Consider the following 24,341-nt stretch of genomic DNA (forward strand, 5'->3'; position numbering starts at 1 on the left):
GAGAACCCCCAGGACAAAGAAGGCAGCTCTCAGTCTTTCACACCCAGGATCACAATCACTCATGTTTTCAGCTCAGTTCAAGGTCTATCTTGAAACACTTTCTAGAATACAAATCCTTGCCACCCTGGACCTCTCAAACATAACTATTCCTCATCTCACAGGTTTAAGACCACAACAAACCCCATTTCACTGTGCTGGGCTCAAGGATTTTCCACTAATTTTTTTTTTTTTTTTTTTTTTTTTTGCGGTACGCGGGCCTCTCACTGTGTGGCCTCTCCCGTTGCAGGGCACAGGCTCTGGACGCGCAGGCTCAGCAGCCATGGCTCACGGGCCCAGCCGCTCCGCGGCATGTGGGATCTTCCCGGACCGGGGCACAAACCCGTGTCCCCTGCATCGGCAGGCGGACTCTCAACCACTGCGCCACCAGGGAAGCCCAGGAATGAGTCTTTTCATAAAAAAATATATATTTAAGTTCATTTACCTAACTCCAATTTTGAAAAAGTAATCACTAATATCCACATTTCCTTTATTTTATCCAAAACTATCAGGAAACATTTGCTTAAAAGACCCAAATCATAAGCTACTTTGACCCAAATTAAAAACAAAAACATCTTACTAACAATAAAATGTCTTCTGAAGAATTCTTATTAGCCTTGGGGAGAAAAGGAGGAGAGACATATGTATGTGTTAGAGGGATTAAAAAAAAGAACCTTGTGCCAGGAACCTTTCTATACAAAAAGAAACCAATATTGATTTAGGCAGAATGAGCTGTTAATCCTAACTTAGAAACACACCATTAAGGTCATGGGGACATTCAGGTGAAGGGGCAGAAAATACGACTTTATCACCACAACTTCTACAAGTTCTGAGCAGAGTTGTTCTATAACATCTCCTGAGATTTCAGTAAGTGAGAGGAGAAAAAGTTCGCCCTTCACGTTATTCTCATCCGCTGACCCAGCTTCTGATAAGAAGCCGTGGTATGCTTTTATTTTTTTTAGTGCTTTAATTTGAGTATAGTCAGTCAAGGGCTGTTTCATGCCTTCTTGGCATAATCCTTTATTCTGCTTCTGTCTGCACTGATTTGCCCGCCTCCTATGATGGGAGGGAAAATAGGTTATTTGTCATCTTCCCTCCCTCAGACTCAAGTCCTGGCATTTTTGCATTTGATGGGTCAGGAACAGGAGCCCAACGTAGGGATATGCCACCTTGAAGAGGGAACAAGACAGTTTTCATTTGGCTGTTTTATCTGTAAATCAAAATGAATTTTTTATGATATGGCACATAGATAAAGAGGGTAAAAAGAAAGCTGTGAAGTGATCTCAGGCAATCAGTAGGAGAGGGCTGGAAAGGGACCTCATGGAAACAGAAACTGCAAGAAGGAAGGAACCAGAAATGTGAGAATCCCACTTCCCGGCCCACAAAGACGGGGTGAACTTACAGAAGAGATTCCAGACAGCACAGCTTGCAGGCCTCAATCATCTGCATAAATGGCATTCATCCTCCATCCATTTCTCACAGGGACACATGTGATACCTGGAATGTAAATCCTACAGGAGTGGATGCGTCATCTATTTTGCTCACCACTGTACTTCTAGTGCCAACAAACAGCCCCGATACTATTAAACACGGAATGAATCTCCGCTACCTATCCGAGCACTAAATTCCTACCATGTTTAAGGCAACAGTAAGGCTCTGAATACCTGAACTCTGTGGTCTTCACCTCCCCAATTCCCTCACTGGTACTTAATTAAAGACAAAAGTCCAAAATGGCAGGAGCTGCTGGCCTAACTTTGAGCCTAACTTTGACCATACACATCAAAGAACATACACACCCCATAACCTCCCCTTTTATCTTTGTGCAAAGTAACTGAATCAAAATATTTTAGTCAACAGTCTGTATATAACCTGTATATAATTTTTTTCTTTCTAGGCGCCTGTAGGATCTTTCTGACCTCAGTATTCTAAACTTACCTTGAGAAAGAGGACATTTTGCAGGATGTAAGACACTGCTAGGTTTTTGTTTTAAAGAGCATTTTAAAATCATTTGTCTCTAAAATATTGTGCATATATTAACTGATAAACTCAAGCTTAAAAAAACAGAATCTAAAAATGAAAAAATTAATCTAGGTCCAATATGTTATGTTTTAGTAGCCTAAGTGATAAATGATTTTATGTACTGTTCCAGATGGGCTGCAACTTAAAAACATACCGCAACTATTAGAAAGGCAATGATATCGTGGGCCATTAATCTCTTTAGAAGTCAATACCAGGGAAAGCACAAATCCTATTAAATCAATAGCAGATACTGCCAGTTAGAAATCTAAGGTACTGTACCTGCTACAGAAGATGTATTTTGACTCCCAAAGAAAAAAAGTAGTCTGGTTCTATCTTTCAAGCATTTTGACATTTCCCTGAGATGTTCTGCAAGGATGAAATAGTCATCCTAAAAAATTTCGTGAGCTACATGAATTGTGGCAGGCATTGCTAGGTGTCCTCAGGCCTCTTTCTCCCCTTCTTTCTGTTAGTAAATTCCACCTGGAGTTTTGGCTACAAAGTTGGGCCCTGTAAACTACTTGGGTACATCTCCCATCATCCCTTGCAAGGGTGTATGGCCAAGTGCCAAGTTCTGTCCAATGGGAGGTGAGCAGCGGGCCCTGGATGCTCCTTTCCCTTTTTTTTTTTTTTTTATTGTAACGGCTAATTTTTTTTTTAATTTTACTGGAGTATAGTTGATTTACAATGTCGTTTTAGTTTCAAGTGTACAGTAAAGTGATTCAGTTATATTATGTATACACATATGCATTCTTTTTCAGATTCTTTACCCATATAAGTTATTACAGAATACTGAGTAGAGGTCCCTGTGCTATACAGTAGGTCCTTGTTGCTTATCTATCAAGCTGCCACCACGCAGATGTGCAAAACACCTGCTGGTGCAGAGCAAAGTGGAGAGAACCCAGTGCCTGATGGATCTAATGGAACAGAGGTACCACCATCCCACACTGCTCAGCCTGGCCTCTTGCAGGAAAGAGCAATAAACTGCTAAATTAACACGAACCACAGCATCTCAGAGTCTCTGTGTCACAGCAGCCAGCGTTGTGCCCTGATGCATAAACTGTGCGGTCAAGGCCCTCAGGTGAGCCGGAAGCGAAAAACCCTCAGGAAAGAGAAATTTTGAAAAAGAAAAATAGAAAGAGGGGAGAAAGAAGAAAGGTGACCATGAAATTGAGAAGAAAATTTAAAAATGATCAAATCTCTTTGTTTCTAAAAACCACTTAAAAATCTTCATAACACTCTGACATGCAGTATTCAGATGTATGCAGTGTAGACCTTTCCTCCTTAAATGTAAAATAAAACATTCTCTTGCTATAGGAGAAAGATCAGTTACATTGGGAAGCTAGGCAAGCAAGTATCTTCCCCCAAACTAAATTTAATCTAAATATACTGTACTTAAATATTCCTGCCAGCCATGTTAATAGAATTAATTGACATTTATTAGCTGGTTGATTATTTATGTGAACATCCTGCCTGCAGAAATGCTTCACAGAAATCCACCCGAGAAGGACACGTAAATACATACACTTTACTGAAAGAGCCATTAGCAGAACTTATAACTCTAAAGCTCCATGTACGTTAGGGATGGAAAACTAATTCTGATGGGCTACCAACTTACACATTAGATGTGCAGGTGAAGAACCTGAAGAGAGTGTTGCTTTACTGATGTCACAAAACGTATCTGTGATTAGACATTGCTCCACGTAACACACAACAAGGCATATAAATCATCCCTTGCCCTCTACAGGACAAGATAACATTTAAACCAGAAAGTAAGTTTTAAATAAATTTTTATTTTTTTGGCCACGCCATGCAGCCATGTGGGATCTTAGTTCCCCGACCAGGGATCAAACCCGTGCCCCCTGCCTTGGAAGCGCGGAGTCTTAACCACTGGACCGCCAGGGAAGTCCCCAGTAAATTTTATTTTCTTTGGAGTCTTTCCAAGAGTTTTGTTTTGCTTATGATTGAAGGTGGTGGGGGAAGCTGGTGTGATTATTGTGCTCTATGACAGCCTCAAAAGATATTCATCACGTAATTTTCTAAGAAATGAGCTGAACAGATGCTAATGACTTGACATGCTGTCTGGTTAAAACAAAAAATTACAGATTATTTTAATGGCTATAACTTGTTTCTACAATCCATGATGGGCTTTGGGGGGCTATCAGTCACCGTTGTATAAATACATCATTATGTTTTTTTATTAATTTGTATTGTTTAATCAACTATGTTTAACAGCTCTGTCAGTCGATAAGAGATAATCAGAAAAGTGATCATTAAAATGCTTAAAATCATATGTCTCTTAAATTCTGCAGCACTTCCTTCTGATTAAATCTCTCTAGAAATACAAAATTTCTAGCAGTTGGCTACTGTAAGTTCTTGCTGCGTACCCTAAGAAGATTTGAAAAGATGAACAATAGTTTTGTGTGATCATTCTTTCCTCCAAGCTGCTGTATGGACCTAGATTTGTGCTCATCTTTGGAAAGCAGACAAATTTTTAAAAACTTATTGACATAAATTCTGATCTAAGGAAAGTCAATTTCTACAACCCACGGGCTATTTCGGCCTGTCCTGAGTGTGAACTCTCTGGAACTTCCATGGTACCCTTAGGAATTGGGGAGGGGGGCACACGACCTGGTTATTTCTACAGCATCTGGACCGCAGGGTCTTTAAGTGTGTGAAGTGATAATCTCCATGGTAAAGATGAGACACCCACGAAGGAGACCAAGAACTGAAGTGAAAAAAGCACTGGACACACAAGAAAAGACGTGGAGGTACCCTACTGCATGTTACCAACTGCAAAAACACAGTTTGAAAAGGCTGCACAGTGTGTGGTTCAGACTGTATGATATTTTGGAAAAGGCAAAACTACAGAGACAGAAACAGATCAGTAGTTACCATGGGGTGAGGGGAGGGAAGGATTAACAGGGGAATCACAGAGAATTTCAGGGCAGTGAAACTACTCTGTGTGACACTACAATGGTGGACACACGTCATCATACCTTTGTCCAAACCCACAGAATGTACAACACCAAGACTGACCCTTAATGCAAAATATGGACTCTGGGTGATGACGACGTAGGTTCCCCACTTGTAACAAAAGGGGGGAATGTTGAAAATGGGGCAGGCTGTGCCTATGGGGACTCTTTGTACTTTCCCCCTCAACTTTGCTTGGAACCTAAAACTGCTCTAAAAAGTAAAGTCTTTCGAAAAAAGCACTGGACACTGGAGATCCCGGTCTAGGGGCTCACCTCCCGTTCTCTAACTTCTGTGGCTGAGCTTTCCCTCTGACTCTGAGGTCTTGAGAACCTCTGATACTTATAAACCTCCCTATCCATTTTGCTCTCCCAGGGTGCATGCACCTGGCCCTGCCCAAGCTTGCTTCATTCAGGGAATCTGTTCAGGATCCTAGGAAGCATCATGGGGTCCCATGTCCCAGCTCCCTCTTCCCAACTCTGCTACGCCATTGGGGAGGTCAGGCCATGCCCTGACCCCTCCTGGTAAGCCCAGTGCCCAACACTGTTGCAGGTTCTAGATTTTCTTCCAAGGAGCCCACCCCACTGATTGGGGTCTTGCTTTGCTCTGGCCAGTCCAAGTCCCCAGGCTTGGGGCATGTGTCCTGAACCTCCCATCTGATGCACCATCTACCAGAGAGGACCTGAATGTGTCATCTTAGAGAATCAATCTCAACAGACAGCTGAAGGGTCACAGAGTTTGCCTCAACTGTGGACCCAGCCAGCCACGCTCTGGGGCAGCCTGACTCTCAGCCCAGCAGGGATTCCCACCCTAGGCTCCACACCCATCCCACTGGCTGACCAACGCAACTCAGGACATCTCGAAAATCGATTCCATCTACTATCTGTGTGCTGGGTCAAGGCCCCCAGGCTGTGCTGCTTGGGGCTTTACCACGTTTAAGGAGCCAGAATATTGACTGTCTTATACTCTAAGTCTAGGTATAAAAGAAGAGCTCTATGGAAGTTATAATACTAATAATACAACATTCAACTCACAGAGCACCCGTCTATCAAAGAGCAGCACCTATTCACAATCTCTGTTTCTCCACACCATACCCCTCTGGGCTTAGCCTTTTCTGCTGCCCCCTACTTAGTAGATACAAAATAAGTAAAACCTCCTTGAGGAGTGAGAGTCATATAGATCAATTAATATATACTAGCTGACACTTTACTGTGTAACAACCCCAGACCCTCCAGACCCACGACTGGGCTATTTGCTCCTACACTCCATGGCATTATATTGCTCTTGGGTTGGTATCCACTTTCCCCCGTTGTTCTCTCTCCTCCCTTGCAAATGGGCTGTCGATCACCATTTAACTGTGACACAAGGATGTATGAGTCACAGCTCTCCTCCCTGCCTCTAACCGCTGTTCCTGACACACACTAGGCTTCAAGATCAAGCAGTGTGACCGGGGTGCATGAGTGCGGCTGGATTTAAAAGGGCTTTTCAATAAACAACATGCATGCGCTCCTACCAATTAGCGTCTGTTGTTGTCACTGTTTTAGCTCAGAGGCTTTGTTCTTTATCCACATAGCAAGGATGGAGCTTTAAGTCTGTGCGTGGTGTAAAAATAAGAGGCTGTGTGATTCCAACTCTATGACAATCTGGAAAAGGCAAAATTATGGAGAAAGAAGACAGATCAGTGGTTGCCAGGGGTTAGGATGGGGAGGGATGAAGAGGTGGGGCACAGAGGATTTTTTACGGCAGTGAAGCTACTCTTCGTATGATACTGTAATGGAAGATACAAGTCATTATACATTTGTCCAAACCCACAGAACGTTCAACACCAAGAGTGACCCCTAATGTCAACTATGGACTGGCTGATGATGACATGTCCATGTAGGTTCATCAATTGTAACAGATGTACCATCTGGTGGGGATGTTGACGGTGGGGATGCAGGGGCAGAGGAAAATCTCTGTACCTTCCTCTTAATCTTGGTGTGAACCTAAAACTGCCCAAAAAGGATAAAGTCTTTAAAATAAAAAATAAATAAAAACACAAAAAGACGAATAAATTACCATCTGTAACGAGAAGGATGAAGGAAGAAAAACCAGCATTTCTCCCTCTTCTCCCACACTTTTAGCACAGCTCTGAGGTGGTCATACAAATCCTACTTCATACACTAAACAATCCTGAAAGGCAGCTATCATTATCCCCAGGTTACAAATAAGCACACTGAAGGTCAAGAAGTTTAGAAAGGAGGTTCCTAGTCCAAGTTCACATACTCAATTACGCAGCAGACTTAGAATCCAAGAGATGCGTTTCTGATTACACAGTGTTCACAAAGCCTTACTTTTATAATTAAACGGATGCCATCACAGATCTATAAACAATTACAACACAAGGCAAAAATAACTGTCGGAAAAGAGATATGACCAAAATTCTCCAAGATCACAGTGGGAAAAAAAGGCATTCCTTGTCAGTGTCCTGGGCATGGAGCACAGCTGCATGGGGGGCTTCCAGCTAAGTAAGGGGTCTCTGCGTCTTTGGAGCTGTTTTCCTAGGCTCCCCATGTTAGATGCAGGCACGTCCTCCCTCCCACAGCCCCCTCTGTCCTCGCCTATTAAGGGGGGGACCATTAGGGTCATTTAAAAAAGAAGAAAAAAATGTGATGCTAAGTGCCCTTCCTGCTTCACAGTGTTCAACCCATTACAGAGAAGTTTTGCATCTGCCATGCAAGTTACTGCTGACACCACCACCAAGAGAGCAAGGTCAGGTATTAATTAGCCATTTTAAGGATGCAGGGAGTTTGATGCAAAGAGGTTAAGTGACTTTTATCCAAGGTTATACTCAGCAAGAGGCATAACTGAGCCACTAACCAGACCAATCCTCTCCATGCCTCCATTCAGGCCCGAAAAGCACTCTTATTGCACAGAAGCCAGCCACAGAGACACAACATTTTTTTATTTAAATACCAGCAGAATACAGCCGAGAAGGACTCCTCCACTTAGCTGCTGGCAGATCACCCCAGAAATCAGGGTTCAGACCTCCATTACCAAGCAGGTCCGTCTCCAGCTCTTGTAAGTTTCCACTACAGGCTAGCCACCCTTTAAAAACGCTTAGCACACCAAAAAAATAAATTTTAAAAACAGAAAAAAGAAGTGCTGGCTCAGAACAGCTCCCAAGCAAACAAGGAGAGAGACGTTATCCATGTTTCCAGAGATCAGAATTTCAAATTGACTTCTGATACCTCTTAGTCGGGCAAGAGTGAGAGCCTCAAGAATGAACAGCCAAAGCAGAAAAGACCGACAAATAAATAATTACAGCAACTGCCGCATGAAACATCCTTTCCAAAAATAAGTTCATCATTACGAGTACATGCCGTCAGCCAAAAGCTGACTGTATTACAAACGTGCGTCATACTGAATACTTAATAGCAACCATATTGTATATTCAAACCAAAAAAAAAAATAGAACAGGTACATAGTAGAACCTCAATAAATAATCCTTTATAGACTGATATAAAAATTATTCCATTCTATGACAGTAATGCCATTTATGGACCAAAGCAGCTGCTGGCACCCATGATGGCCATCAACCCAAGACCTTCCTCTGCCAGGTCCTGTATTCCCATCAGCGAAGAGCTTAGAGGAAGATGTGCACTTTATCACAACCAAAGGAATTCAATGACTTACACATAACTCCATAAAAGCCCTATGACGGTAAATACTTCCAAAGCCCTGAGAACTTCTAATCATCTAAATTGTAAGAAAAACTGTCATGAGGGAACAAGAGAGCTGAAGGAGCACAGCAGAGTCAGGGCAATGGAGGGATGAGAGGTGGGTTGAGGGTGGGTCACATCTCATTCCATCCCATCTCCAGGATGCATACGAGGGGGACGGAAGAGGGGAGGACATTCAAAATATTCAGAGTCTCGCAAGGTCGGGGCATCAGCTACTCAGGACGAATGTAAACCTCCCAGGTTCTACTTTTGAAAATCTAATGGTTCCACTTCATGTATTTTCAATTTGGCATTCTAAAATGTTGCCTTGTTTTGAACAGTTACAAAGGATGTCATTTCCTATGTATAGCATGTATGCCATTTTGAATAAAACTGCTATATCGCTCCCATAAATACAGTCAATGGAATGATCTGATCTCTTCCACCACACATTTTAAAACAGACATGAATGAATATTACCAGTCAGTTTGTGTGGTTTTCCTTTTTCTCCTTGAAATCCTAGATCCTCAGGCTCTCACTCTAACGTAGCATCTTTTTGTTCCCCACAATGTTTTATAGTTCCTCTGACCCTACTTCTCTGAAACAACCACAAAAATTCATATGTGACACTGTAATACATAATTAAACTTTTTTAAATTTCTCTGACCACAAAATAAAAATTTTCTTTGGGCTTAGGCTATTGCAATTATTTTCAGTCCTGAGCAGAACAATCCATGTAACATTACAAAGTTTGATGATTAAACATAAAAAGGAAATTGTCGTTTCTTACGGTTGGAGGGTAGGTAGGAGGCCTTGAGTGAAGGAGGGATCACTTAAAACTGATAGTTTGTGTTTAGTGTCACAAAGCAATGCACCCCGGGGACATTCTTCTCCAAAGTGGAAGAAGGAAGGCTGGGGTAGGGGAGGCATGAAAGGGCACCAATGGTGTCACCTCAGGCAATGGAAACTGCCTCCCTGAATCGACCCCTGCAGAGTAACCTTGGAAGGACTTCCCGTGCACAGCGGACCTGGAAAATCCCGTTGGAAACCCGGAACAGGCCCGCCCATGACGTGTCCGGGGCCCAGGGCAAGAGTACAAATTCAGGTCCACACAAATATGTGGAAATATTTCTAAGCTATTAATCAAGCGAACCAACTGTGAAGTATGCCCTATCCACCTACACTGACAAATACGTCTTCATAATTGACAGAATCAATAAGGATGGAAAAAGCTATGGTTTATATAGGGCTGTAAGTTGGCAAAATGCTAAAGATGACTAAATTTAATTACGATGACTTGTCTGCGTGTTCTGCTGATGGGCCAGCAATGTTTGGATGAGTGATAAACTAAAGACTTACATAATTGGTAAGCTGTTTATATATATATATATATATATATATATATATTCCATAAAATTTGTTTTCCTTGCCTTCATTTCAGCAAAATTATTATGTCTAGTTAAAAAAAAAAGAGAAAGGTCCAGATTGTCACATAATTTGTCTTCTAGTCACAGAAGTCATCTCGAAGTTTAAATAATAAAAATATATTTATATCCAGTCTATACAATTTTAATATTTTAATCTAAAAACTGAAGTGCAAAAGTAAAAATTTTTAATTATTGTGTCTTCAAAAAAGCTACTTTCCCTCTAAATAGTCTAAATTATCTACTGAACTCAAAAGAGGACTTACAAATTATAATTCATGAACCTCAAATTTAGAAAAATAAAATATTCAAATAACATTGAACATGGTATCTAGTTTCTTAAGAATTTAATCTTACTAAGTGGTTATAAAAATAAAATTATCCAGTCCAAGCTTTCAATATCCATTCAGTTGCCAATGTGATAACTCAATATCACGCTTAACACATGTCATGTCTAGAGCTACATATATGCGGGAGGGTATGAATTTACACTGTAAAATATATTTTTGGGTTTTGTAAAACAAAATTAAATTTTGTTAAATATTGTGAAATACTCTTCAGCCAATGTGTATAACTGTTGCAAATTCTGCACTAATTATTAAGTACCTCTGGAACCACAAGATGGACCACCAAAAAGAGTGAAGAAGAAAAAGAAGGACACTCAGCATTACTGAAAATTGATCCTTCGGTACGCAAAAATTCTATTATATTCTAGAACATTCTATTATCTGAGAGGAGTTTTGTCTTTATTAATATATAGTTTTACTAATACATGTATTATTTTACCTTTATGGCAATGCCACAACCCACACAGTCCACAGCACTCAGACACAGTCCTTTGCTCCAAGGGCACGAGAGACAGGATCATCGTCTGGTGTCTGAACAGTTAGAGAGAATGCTCAAAATTAGGGCGGCTCCGTGCCAGCCCCAACTGCAAGATCCCCAGTGAACAAGGCAGCTCCGTACTCTTTAATAAATGCAGATGCTGGTGCTGGCGATCCACAGGGGTCTCTATAATGCAGAGCCCAGGCCATAGCCCCTCTTGTCCTGGTGTCAGTGTAGCACTGACATCAAAGACCACTGGTCCACAATACCATCTCTCAGAGCTGAGGTCAGGCTACCTAATCAATTATGATGCATGCCCTCTAAGCTAAAGACAGAAGAAAGGCACATGAGCTCCTATCTTTTTAAACACATCACAGAACCCTGTATCTGGATGTACACCTGCAGTAGCCAAATCCCTCGTAAGTAATCCCAGCAGGCAGGTCTGCTCAGCAGCAAGAGCTATGGAATAGACACTGCCTCAGGTAGGTCCTGCCAACCTCTTACACAAAGGCTGATGGTCCTCCTGAGAAGCAGGCAGTGAGCCAGTGAAGTTCAACCTCTGTCCATTTCACAACAGTTTTCAGGAGAATATCTGGCCCTTCACCCTGGCATTTCTGCTTTCAGAGAATTCAAAGCTACCAATGCATTATATTTACTCCACCATCTCTCAGCTTCCTCCCAGAGCATTCTGTGAAGAGCGTTGACATTTGGCAGTATCAGTGGAAGATCATCTGTTAAGGGGAAAACTGCTATATCAATTACAAACATACATAGAACATTCCTCCTCTAAGAAGGTGTTAAGATAGTAGAGGAGAACAGCCCTGTTAACTTGGATATATACCTCTTGAGTCCACACCGTCGATGGTTAACTTTATGTGTCAACTTGGCTTGGCCATTGTACCCATATATTTAGTCAAATACCATGCTGGATAGTTCCTTGAGGGTGTTTTGGGATGAGATTTATATTTAAATAAGTGGACTTTGCATCAAGCAGATTTCCCTCCCTGATTGGGTGGGCCTCACCCAATCAGTTGAAGAACTGAATAGAACAAATGGTTGACCTCCTCAGAAAAAGAGGGAATTCTCCAGCAGACGGCCTTGGACTTCAACTGCAACAGCAGCTCTTCCTGGTTCTCCAGCAGACAACCACCGGACTGGAGTGGCAACTCTTCCCTGGGTCTCCAGCCTGCTGGCCTCCCCCATCAGACTGTGGACTTGCCAAAACTCCACAACTCTCTGCACCAATTTATCAAAATAAATCTGTCTATATATATGCACCTCCTATTGGTTCTGATTCTCTGGAGAATCTTGATCAACACAACACCAAACTCTACTCTGAATCCCACTGCCCAAGCCCCCAGGACTTTGCATATTAGTTGTATTCACCAAGCTTTAACAAGATTCTAGGCTCAGGAGACAACCTACGCAAAAATCAGTCATTCCTTTAGAGCTGGAGTCAAACAAGGCAGACTCTCCCAGGGACCTGCCAAACAGAAGGACGCAAACTGGAAGCATGATCCTGGAATGGAAGCATGGCCGTGGAAGTGGGGCACAGATCTGGAATGGGACACAGCCCTGGAAGGTCAGCATGACCTGGGAACGTGGAACCAAGATGGGAGACTGAGTAAGAAGCAGTGAGGGGTCAAGAGACTTGTTCAGGAACACAAAGCAAGAAGAGAAGTGGAAGCTCACCTGTCCAACAGGCTAGAGGGAGGTAGAGGCATGATGGAGAGCAGACAGATGGCACTGAGGGCTCCTAGACAGAGGGCACTGAGGGCTCCTGGACAGCCGGCACTGAGGGCCCTGGACAGCCGGCACTGAGGGCTTCTGGACAGTCGGCACTGAGGGCTGCTGGACGGCCCACACTGAAGACTCCTGGCTCAGGGCAGGAGAACAGGGAGGTCCACAAGTCAGGGTCGGAGCTGAGAAGAGCAGCGGTCCCAGAGGACCCCCTGTGCCCAGGGGAAGAGTCTGTTTGAAGGCGACTGAAGACTTCTCTTGCAGCCTCTACATTAGGGTCACTGGGGTGTTAAAGGGTCTGCCCAGAGCAGAAACAGGGGCCGGATGCAAGCTGAGTCTCCCTACATGGGGCCATCAGGACCGAACCCAGTTGGGAGAAGCCCAGGGCCAGGATCCCCAGACAGGGGGTGGGGGACCAAGGCCGAGAGTGGACAGGTGGGCCTGGGGCTCTGACAGCAAAGGAGATGATGGATTAACCATGAGGAAACGAGTCAGACGACAGGGAAGGAAACCCGCAAAACGAAATCACCCTCACTTCCACACAGAATTAAACACCGGCTTGATTTAAAGTACACATGCTGCTGGGTTAGGAAGCAAAAGAAAATAAATGCATTTATGACTAACACCAAAAAGGAAAATCTTATAGTCCTTTTTTGTGCTTACAGTTTTCCTGTAAGCAGAAAAACCCAAATAGCATCTGATACAATTTACATATCTTTACATAATCTCACGATTACCATTTGGCAACGAAGCTCCAGACCGAATCTCCTCCATGTATTTGCCTACAAAATGACAAAAATGTACAAAATAACAGTCTGGACAAGGAGTTTTTTACCCTCCTCTTAAAAATCACAAGAAGCCAATTCCACAATTTTTCTTAATAATAGGTGTCCAATATTTCAAGTCTAAACAGTCAAGTCTTATTGACACAACTTTATCAATCAACAAATATTCACCAACCCTTGCTATTTTCAAAGCATTGATTTCAGAATTGGGAGGGAAAAAAAATCGCTCTGGGCTTAAAAATCTATCCAAGATGCCATCCTGGAGACAAATTATTTACACACCCCAAGCAACATTTTTTTCAGATATAAAGTAAGAATCGTACCAGTCAGTTTACAGTGTTGCTCTTAAGGAGAGGGTTAAGCTGAGTTGCTTGGTACACAGTAGGCACACCATAAAATATTTTGTGGGTGAGAGAAACTGTTTTTAATTGTAGAGCCATGACTCAAACACTAAAATTTGTGATTCAGCTATTCACTAGGCAAGAAAATGACAAAGGCGGCATGTGGAGTATAGTGAGTTTCAAGAGAGAAATACAAACACCAAACAGAAATTTATAGAAGACTAATTTTTTACTCATAAACAAAGAGTTCACCACTACCTATATATACAAAGGTTTTTGATTTAGATGAAGACCATTTAGAGTCTGCCTTTGTGTTTTTCTGCCTTTGTGTTTTTCTGCCTCTTTGTTTTTCCTTCCATAGGTTAAAAAAAAAACCCCACAGTTTCTTAGGCTTCTATTCATAAAGCCTATTTATTTCAGAGCCCTTTCATAAATTCTCATCCATTGCTCTTTGAGTTCTTAGATTCAGAACATTCTCGAGCTGAAGGAAACCTTAGTGACCATACGGGCCAATGTGGCATGTTGTCAGATGGCGCCTGGGAAACTTGAGGTCACGGGCTCAGAGGCTGACACTCGAGGTGAGGACCCAGATGCCGACAGGGCCCGAGCAGATCAGAGGAACCAAGCAGGGGACAGATGGTATGGAAAGCAAAGGACCATGGGATGAGGCAGAGGCTGCAGTGTAGGATGCAGGGACGGGTCTACATCTCTCACGTTCTCAAGAGATGCCGATAGATCATCCAAATTGTTAAATGACGTCATCTGTACATGGTAGACACCAAAATTATTTCAGATGCTTTTCAGATCAAAACATACAAATGCACACACATGCTCATACATGCTTATAAACACAAACGCTTGCAAACACACTTACATGTTCACGCACACACATACGCTCATGCACACATACAAGCGCACACACACGCTCACGCACACACACGCAAGCCAGGTCCACTCTGGTCCACGCCACAGTGAATCTAGACACAGGGTCTCCACATGATCAGATAGGACTCCAAACCACGTGTTTTAAAGGGCCATTAAGTGCCTACAGAGAAGGGATTACTTTATTTCTTACCTGAATATTCCTTCTTTCACTTACCATTATCAAAAATGGCTTTTTTGACAAGAAGATACTAACTCACTTTTTTCAACTTATTAACTATGTCTTTTAGTTTATTTACTCTCATATTTATCAAACACATCCTACCCTTCCTTACATCATGGGCTTTTTTCTCTTTACATCAAACTATCTAATATTTAGTGAGAGTATGTGCTTCCCTCAACTCCAAGAGGCCACTAAGGTTTACCTTTTCTCTTCGAGTTTTTAGCAAATATATTTAATTTTCTTATTAGTGTACAAATGGGATTCCAGTTACAGTATTAGGTGGCCAATGAAAACAATGTGATTGTCTAGGTTTCATTAGTATGACTAAAATATCATTTAAATTTTTAAAAAGATAGGAATTTTAAATGATGATCATCTCATGTAACACAATCAAATTCTGGTTCTGAGTCCACGGTTAAACACTGGTTACAGACTGGTAAGTCCTGTCACCCGCTCACTTTACGGTCCTGTGAACCGACTGCCACATCTCTCATTTCACAGTCAACTATACTGAAAACAACAATTCCCCAGAACAGTCTGGGACCAAGTTTCAGAACTGGGCGGGATCCACCTCCACGACCTAACAGAAGGCCATATTCACACTTTTCTCCTAACGCTTCATGAATAAACATCCCTTATTCAAATAAGTTACCTATTAACTAACTCCAGTAATTTTGATTCAACTTTGAATGGCAAATAGAGTCATTCTGGCAAGACTGCAGAGTTTGCAATTCAAATTACAGAAATTTTAATAATGGGGAGAATAAAAATTAGTGGAATGATTCCTAAGGCGCCGGAATTCCAATACTTTTATTGCACCAGTAGAAAGCTCACATAAATACTTCTCAGTGTAAAAGCTGGGGGGAGGTATCTGGACGGTCGTCCTCACACATAATTCACCTGCCGTCTTATCAGAGCATTCCTTCCTGGGACTCCATAGGAAACTTCCAGACGCCAGAGTTCCCCAACCCCACACATTAAGAGGCAATGTTGCTGCTTCTCAATAAATGACAGTGAAACAGTCTCTGGATTAAGTGACTTCCTTACATTATCACCATAAACAATCATTACTTGGCCGCTGCCCTTTGCAAGTTTGCATGTGCTTATGAATAACTCAAGCCTCATTGATTTACCAAAAGCCAAAACGTTTTACATTTCGCTCCCCTAATGTGAGCTATCATCCTCCACTGCACGTCATGAGGCTTCCATGTACTATGTTTCTTAATACTTTTCACATGAAAGATTAGTACCAATTAGCTCTGGAGCAGGGACACTGCTCATGGAATGGTCAACTGGTCACTAAACCCAGGTCTCCCTGAACGTGTCTTTATTAAGGGAATTCTCTTAACAAAGTACAACAGAGCTGCTGCCATGCTGTTTCCGTCCCCCTAACTTTAAAGGAGTAACGACGGCCAGCATTGATTCAAAGATTAGTTTCACTTAAAACAGCAAGGCAGGAAAATACAGGACTGCAAAGGATGCTACGTGCTTGGTAAAATGTCATCTAAAATTTTAAAACATGACTCTCAGGGCAGTGACTTCAGAAGACATAAGATTACTTGGAGAATCCAAAAATGACCAGAAAGATCTAAGTGTGACCAGAAAAGGCAGTCCTCTCCTTTCTCCCATCAATGAACAAAACCACCCAAAACTCCCATCCTCTTGCTTGGCCCAACGATATTTTGAAACTGACATCCACATACTGATCGATCTCTCAGGGACTGAGTACTCCGAGGTCTCTGGCTTCCATCGAGGAAACAGAGTCTACAATTCTGTATTGGGTGAAATTCTATCCACGGCAGTTGACAAAGGACCCAAATGCTCATCATAATTTCCCAACCTAGTTTGCCTCCCAACCCACTGAAACTTCACCATCCCAGAAAGTCACACAGAAGCCTGACTTCGGTGCTCTGCACAGACTCCTGGGCTAGATTTCCATCAATCCTAATCCCAAAACAAACTCCATTCCTCATGCACACAATAGGAAAACTAGCACCCTCCTCCTTCCTTCTTTCCTTTCCAAAGATCACAAACCAAAGCAGGTGAGACTGGAAAGCTCTTTAGAGATTATACATTACCACCTCCTCATTTCAAAAATGAGGAAATGGGAGAGCGAGAGGTACCTACATTAATGGCAGAGGCAAGGAAAGAAACCTGATCTTCTGGCTCCAAACGCCATGTCCCTGCTTCATACTACCCCGATTCCTAGGATCAGTAAGAAAATCTATCACCACGGAGCCTCCCAAACCAATACACGAGGTGTCATGGACCGCTTTCACTCCTGTTAATATTCTGGGACACCTTTCAAGTTTAACCACGACAAAGATCGACCAGGTACAGCTGCGGGATTTCCAGTGCAATGAGCTCTGTAAGACAGAAAACCACACCAACAAGAATCCTTGTGCAAGAATAGATTCTACGATTCCCTCTGGAACAAGCTGCCACCTCTGGCTACGAAGCAATAATTATCCTGCACTACAGCAATCAATAAAACCTCTTGCCCCATGAACCTGCTACTTCCTGACTTTGTTCTCTGTACTCGAGATTTCCAAGCTGTATCGATCACTGACTAAATTTTTTTAAAGTTCTTTAAAGGAGCAATAAAGAAATTCTCCAATTAGCATCACTTGGGATGGTCTGAACAGACTTCAAATCTTTCATTCACATTAATGGTTTCTCTTTTCATGGGGCTTCCCCATTTTTCATTTTCAATTAGTCATTTTAAGTGTGTCTGCGTCTTGCCTAAGAGCACAGAGTCAGGAGGATACAAATTTGATGGTGTTTCTGAAACTGTGGCAGCTGCCACATTTTTCACCCAGGCAAGGAAGAAGAATTGATTCATCAACTCTGCCTTCTTTTCTCAAGCAACAGCATGGATTTTTTTTTTTTTACCAAATGAACCCATTAGCTCTTAGAGTGTTAAAATTCTGTACCCTGGAACTTCTCACTAAAATGATCCACTAGAGGCTCTATTACAAAGTAAAACCCTCTTACATCTTCTCCACGGGTGTTTTAAAAAGTGTCAAAATTTAAGAGTAAGTCATGAGATAAGCAAGGACAGCAAAAAGGCAAGATTTCACACAGGAGAAGGGCCTGCCTCTCAGTCCCCCTCTATGCCCCCCACTCTCGGTATTCCCAGGTATGTATCTGCCCCTGGGATCAACTCATGTCTGGACCCTCCTGGGAGTGTGTGGACATATCTACATGGCTTTTGTGTGTAGAGCTGGCAAGTGGGAAAGTGTCTAGTTCTCTAAAACTGATATTTTCCCAATATTCCATCAGTACATTCGTCCATCAAGACTGATTTATTTTGAGATACAAACTACTGTGTACAAAACAGGCAAGCAGAGAGGATATACTGTACAACACAGGGAAATAGAGCCATTGTTTTGAAATAACTTTAAATGGAGTATACTCTATAAAAATACTGAATCATTATGCTGTACACCTGAAACTAATATAATATTGTAAACCAACTATACTTCAATTTTTAAAAAATTTTAAAGGAATCGTAATAACTATATAGTTCACAAGGAGCCAGAAAATGAAAAAACAACTGACTTTTTTCATGACAGATCGGAAATCACAGGGATATTAGTCTCACCTCAGTGGCTGTTTCAATTCAAAACCAGATGGAATATTATTCAGCAGTTAAAAAGAAGGAAATCGTGTCATATAGGCTACCACGTGGATGAACCTAGAAGATATTATGCTAAGTGAAATAAGCCAGTCACAGAAGGACAAATATTGCCCTCTGTGAGGTATTATATTAAAAATAAAGCTACAGGGCTTCCCTGGTGGCGCAGTGGTTAAGAATCTGCCTCCCAAGGGGACACGTGTTCGAGCCCTGGTCTGGAAAGATCCCACATGCCGCGGAGCAACTAAGCCCGTGCGCCACAACTACTAAGTCTGCGCTCTAGAGCCCACGAGCCACAACTACTGAAGCCCGCGTGCCTAGAGCCCGTGCTCCGCAACAAAAGAAGCCACTGCCATGAGAAGCCCACGCACTGCAACAAGAGTAGCCCCCGCTCGCCGCAACTAGAGAAAGCCCACACGCAGCAACAAAGACCAAACGCAGCCAAAAATAAATAAAATAAATAAATAAATTTTAAAAAATAGTAAGTAAAGAAAGAAGGGCCTACTCTCTTCTTCCTGAGACAATAAAGGGCCAACACATTCGGTAAGGCCAAGGCAACGGATTCACTCCTTACACACGTCACGTAAATGCAACTCAGACTCCGTGCGTTTGTTATGACACTTCTCTACGTAAGTTTACAAACGCTCCAGAAGGGAAAAGCAATTGTGAATAGGATGGACGCAAGGAACCTCGGAGTCAGCTCTAATACTTTACGCGTTGCTTCAAAATAAAAATATCAAGTCAAAATTAAGATAGGCAGGCAGGTCCTAAGGAGACATTACACCTGCTTGAGAACTAGCATCAGGAGTTTTCAAGTGCAAAGAGGACAGGGTGCTGAGATTCAGCTTTTTGGTAAGGCAGTTTCTCTCACTTACAGGATCGGATGAGTTCCTGATCATCCTAAGAGGCAGCCCATTCTTTTACAGCAGGATTTCTCGAAGTCAGCACTATTGGCAGTTTGAGCCCAATAACATCACCGTCTGGGGGGTTGCTGTGCACTGTAGGATGTGTAGCAACATCCCTGGCCCCTCCCACCAGATGCCAGCAGCACCCCCCTCCTCCCCTCTCACAACTAAAAATGCTTGCAGACATCACTGGATGTCCCTGGGGGGTAAAATCGCCCCAGTAGAGAACCACCATTTTCCAGCAACTAAATGGATCTAGTCTACGCACGCTTTGGCAATCTCTTTGAGAGTAATGTCATTTCTCCTCATCTGTTTGGTTTTCTACACGTTTCTCAACTTGACAGTCTCCCCACACAAGACAGATTAAAACCTGTTAGAGAAACCTGTTTCTGATGCACTATAGTGCTATTCAAAACATCAAGTCTCTAAAGCAAAAGAAAAGCAAGATAATCCATCAGCAAAGGAAGAACAAGGCCTCCATCATGGGCATCCCTTCGGTCTTCCTTTCCTACCTCCAGAAACCCACCCGAGGATCAAAGGCATAAAGGCCATGGTGGGCTCAACCATCGAGTTCAGCTCCAACATCTGAAAATGCACTCAGCCCCCCCTCACTCCAGCGCCCTCAGGCTAATGCAACTCAAGGAGAGACCCTGAAAGTGCTGTACCTTCCTAGGATATCAGTTATTGAATCTCTACAAGGTTTTCTCTACAAGCATCACAAGTGATACCCGAGAGCTGGGCCAGCCCGTGCTCACCGTCCGGGGGCATTAGGGTCTTATTGTTCTGCGTGCACCACCCTACGGGGTGCAGATCCGCGATCACCACGTCACACCAGAAGTCAGCCCGGCGGTCCTCCCCGTAACCACAGTAGCGCAGAAGCAGCAGCTGCCCGCAGGTGGTGATGACCGTGGCCACCCAGTACGTGTCTGGGTTCTTCTTGTTGGCTACCTCCAATTTCATCCCCGGCTGGAAGTTGCTCTGAATGCTGATCTCAACCTTAAGGAACACAGAAAATCCGTCATTACACTAGACACGTCCATCCAGAAGATTATGTGAACGACTGAAAACACAGCACTTAATACTTCTGTTGCCCTAGATCAGCACCATCTAAAAGAAATGTAATGCAAGCCACTGGTGTGACGTTAAATTTTCTAGTGGCCACTTTAAAAAAAAAAGAGAGAGAGAGAAAATAGATGAAATTAATTTTAGTAATGTATTTTATTTAACCCAACAGATCCCAAATAGCATCATTTCAAAAGGGAACCAATATAAAAATACAGTAGTGAGAAATTTTACATTTTTATTTTCCAATGAAGCCTCTGAAATCTGGTGTGTATTCTACACTTACGGCACATCTTGTTACCGAACAGAACTTGGGTCCGTTAGTCAGAGGTGCAGCAAAGCCAATCTACTGACCAGGCTGTGGTGAAGGAAAGTGCAGAGTTTACTGCAGGGCACCAAGCAAGAGAATGGGCAGCTCATGTTCAAAAGACCCAAACTCCCCAGTGGCTTTCAGGGAAGGGTTTCTAAAGGCAAGGTGAGGGGTGTGGGTCACAGGGCGTGTCACCAGCTCACGAATAATTCTATGATTGGTTGGTGGTGAGGTAACAGGGTGATGTTTCGAGAATCTCAATCATCAACCTTCTGGTTCCAACCAGTCTGGGGTCTACCTGCTGGTGGTCAGCATGCAGTTAACTTCTACCTGGTGGGGTTTCAGTATCTGCAAATCAACTCAAGGATAGGGCTCCGGATATTATCTATAGCCCCTGAGCAGGAACTAAGGGCCCCTGAATTTGTGTTATGGCTAAACTGTTATTATTTTGTCTTGCCTGACTGCTTTCCTTAGTTTCTACATTTTCTTCTCTGATTAAATTTGCTCTTTGCAACTCAGAGAAAGCCTTAGGAGGCTGCAGTTTTGGAGGCGGGGACACAGGGGGGTCTGTTCTCAGGAAGGCCCTGCAGGGTCCTACTTGGTTTCAATCTCAACTTAGATGACACACTTTCCAAATGCTGGATGGCCAGTGGCTACTGCGTGAACAGTGCAGCCTCAGAAAATGGATTTTCTTTTTTTTTTTTAATGAAGGGTTATCATCTATTAATATTTGCCAGCCCTCCCTGCAAAAGAAAGCTTTCCATCCTGGTGAGTTATAATATTCTAAGGCCATCACATCGGATGTCCCTGAGTAGCTGCTGCTTAAGAGATGATGGAATTATGAACTGTTCGCCCATGGGTCCTGGGCTACTCTTCCTTTAAGCCTGGCAGACAGGCCCGGGGACATTCTGCATCCACAGTACAGGGCACTATACTGTGCCTGAAAGTGGGGCAGGAGAATGGATTGGATGAAAGAGAACAGGACTGACTCCGTATGCAGAGATACTGAGAACTTCCTGGTACAGAAAAGGAAGGAAAAAGCTGTTGATGTATATCTCATTCCTAAAGCGCCTGGAGAAATCTAACCAAGTCATCCTGGCATCGTAAAAGGCAGATGTTACAATGGCTTTTGCAAAACGGAATCCACACTGTATGCTGGGTGAGTTTTAGTTTTGTTTTAATATTTCACTCTTGGTTTCACTAAATGACCACAGTCCCATTCATAATAAACCAGCAATCATCACAGTATAAGTGTCAGTATAAAAGGAGAATCGGAATGCGATCCACCCTTAACGAGGTCATGTAAATTTAATAAGGTCTTAAATTCCTTTTCAAAGGAACACTTCACTTCCAAAAAGAATAAAATGTCACCTTAAAATAAAGTGGCTTCCTAATTCAACAAAAGAGCCAGAAGGAAGACCAGGTTGAGAAAATCCCCCAATTTGTTTATGATACTGAGGCTAAATCTTTGCCTTGGAAAGGCCCAGTGGGGGAAAAAAATGTTCCTCAGTATTAAATTTTCATTTCCAATAAAGCAATAGTAATACCTAAGAACTTAGGTCCTGGAAACTCAACCTTTTTCTTGCTAATGATATATTACCAAAATCTCATATCTAAGCAAACATCTGGTAAAAACTTAGTTTTGTTATTTCCTGGGACTTGCCCTCTGCTTGGCATGCTATTTGCATTGTTCAAAAAACAGTATAGATGACGGTGATTTTTTTTGGTTTGATCCAAACATTTCCTGAATATTTATGGTCTTTCCTGTAATTTGACTCATCTGTCCACAAATGGCTCTAACGCTTTTAGGTGTCTTTTCAAAAGAAAAATATCAATTCAAACTTAAAATATACAGCCATTACATCTCCTAAGAAGACATTACTCATTGACGCCTACTTGCCTAGTTTGCTGGCTTTTTATTTATTCACATCAACCTTACCTGTCTTGGGCTGTGCGCCCCAGACAGCACAGAACACATCGTTCTAATCTGGTTTTTTGAGGCACAGAATGAGGTTAAGACCACACACCATTTCTCATGCTGAGCACCACCCCGGGGCCCAGCCCTGGATTAAAGCAAGGCCCACCTTTCCTGCAGCCCTCTGTGAAAATCAAACTCACTTCCACATCTCCTCTGCATTTCTAAGAAATCGTGGCCAAATTTCTCTTTTCTTCTCATTCCCTTTCTTCCAGTAAGTTTGGCATCTTCCTGAAGACACCCTTCCCACCCCCGCAGACAGATCAGAAGGAGAAAAGGAGGTCACCCACATGTTTGAACGATGTGTGAGGAGCTGCACTGGTCCCCGTCTCTTCCAGATACTCTCCCCAGTTAAAGCCGGTTTCCTCCAAGCTTGAGCCTTCTTCTGTCGGAAGACAAAAAAAAAAAGAACAAAAAACAGAAGCATATCAATACTAGTGTGAAGAATGGAAAGGCATTGGCCTTCCATATAAACCAGAAAATCCTTCATGCAAGAGAGAAACAAATTCAGTGTGTAGGAGAATACTGTTGAATTCTTTGCAAAGCTTCTGTTTGCTGATTTTAGAGACAGGTGACTCAAGAAAGACACGGAACCAACCTAAGTGTCTATCAACAGAGGAATGGATAAAGAAGATGTGGTCTATATACACAGTGGAATATTACTCAGCCATGAAAAATAATTAAATCATGCCATTTGCAGCGACATGGATGGACCTAGAGATTATCATATTAAGTGAAGTCAGACAAAGACAAATATCATATGATATCATTTACATGTGGAATACAAAAAATAGTACAAATGAACTTGTTTTCAAAACAGAAAGATTCACAGACATAGAAAATAAACTTATGGTTACCAAAGGTGGGGGGAATAAATTAGGAGTATGGGATTAACAGATACATACCACTGTACATAAAATAGCTAAACAACAAGGATCTACTGTATAGCACAGGGAACTATATTCAATATCTTGTAAAAAACTATAATGGAAAAGAATCAAAAAACGAATACATATACATATATGTATAAAGAAATCACTTTGCTGTACACCTGAAACTAACACAATATTGTAAATCAACTATACTTCACATAAAAGAAAGAAGGAAAGAGGGCTTCCCTGGTGGTGCAGTGGTTGAGAGTCTGCCTGCTAATGCGGGGACACGGGTTCGAGCCCTGGTCTGGGAGGATCCCACATGCCGCAGAGCAACTAGGCCCGTGAGCCACAACTACTGAGCCTGCGTGTCTGGAGCCTGTGCTCCGCAACAAGAGAAGCCGCGATAGTGAGAGGCCCGCGCACCGCGATGAAGAGTGGGCCCCGCTTGCCGCAACTAGAGAAAGCCCTCACACAGAAACGAAGACCCAACACAGCAAAAATAAATTAATTAATTAATAAACTCCTACCCCCAACATCTTTCTTTAAAAAAAAAAAAAAGAAAGGAAAGAAAAGAAAGGGAAAAGGGAGGGAGGGGAAACAAGGAAAGGAAGGGAAGGGAAAAGGAAGGAAG

General features: G+C 42.5%; 1 protein-coding gene across 4 annotated transcripts in view; it reads right to left on the bottom strand.

Annotated features, from left to right (window-relative positions):
* The window catches only part of SFMBT2 (Scm like with four mbt domains 2), a 210,735-nt gene that overhangs the window by 153,817 nt on the left and 32,577 nt on the right, over window positions 1–24,341 (bottom strand). For 3 of the 4 annotated variants that reach the window (XM_082848827.1, XM_082848829.1, XM_082848828.1), the window contains exons 3-4: window positions 23,126–23,220; window positions 20,244–20,484 (exon numbers count right to left, since the gene is read on the bottom strand). In XM_082848827.1, the coding sequence (XP_082704953.1) occupies window positions 20,244–20,484; window positions 23,126–23,220 (336 nt within the window). The remainder of the gene's footprint in view (window positions 1–20,243; window positions 20,485–23,125; window positions 23,221–24,341) is intronic. The other variant, XM_082848830.1, reaches the window with a different exon arrangement.

Source organism: Leucopleurus acutus (assembly GCF_964270905.1).
Source record: "Leucopleurus acutus genome assembly, chromosome: 1".
NCBI classification, from domain to species: Eukaryota; Metazoa; Chordata; class Mammalia; order Artiodactyla; family Delphinidae; genus Leucopleurus; species Leucopleurus acutus.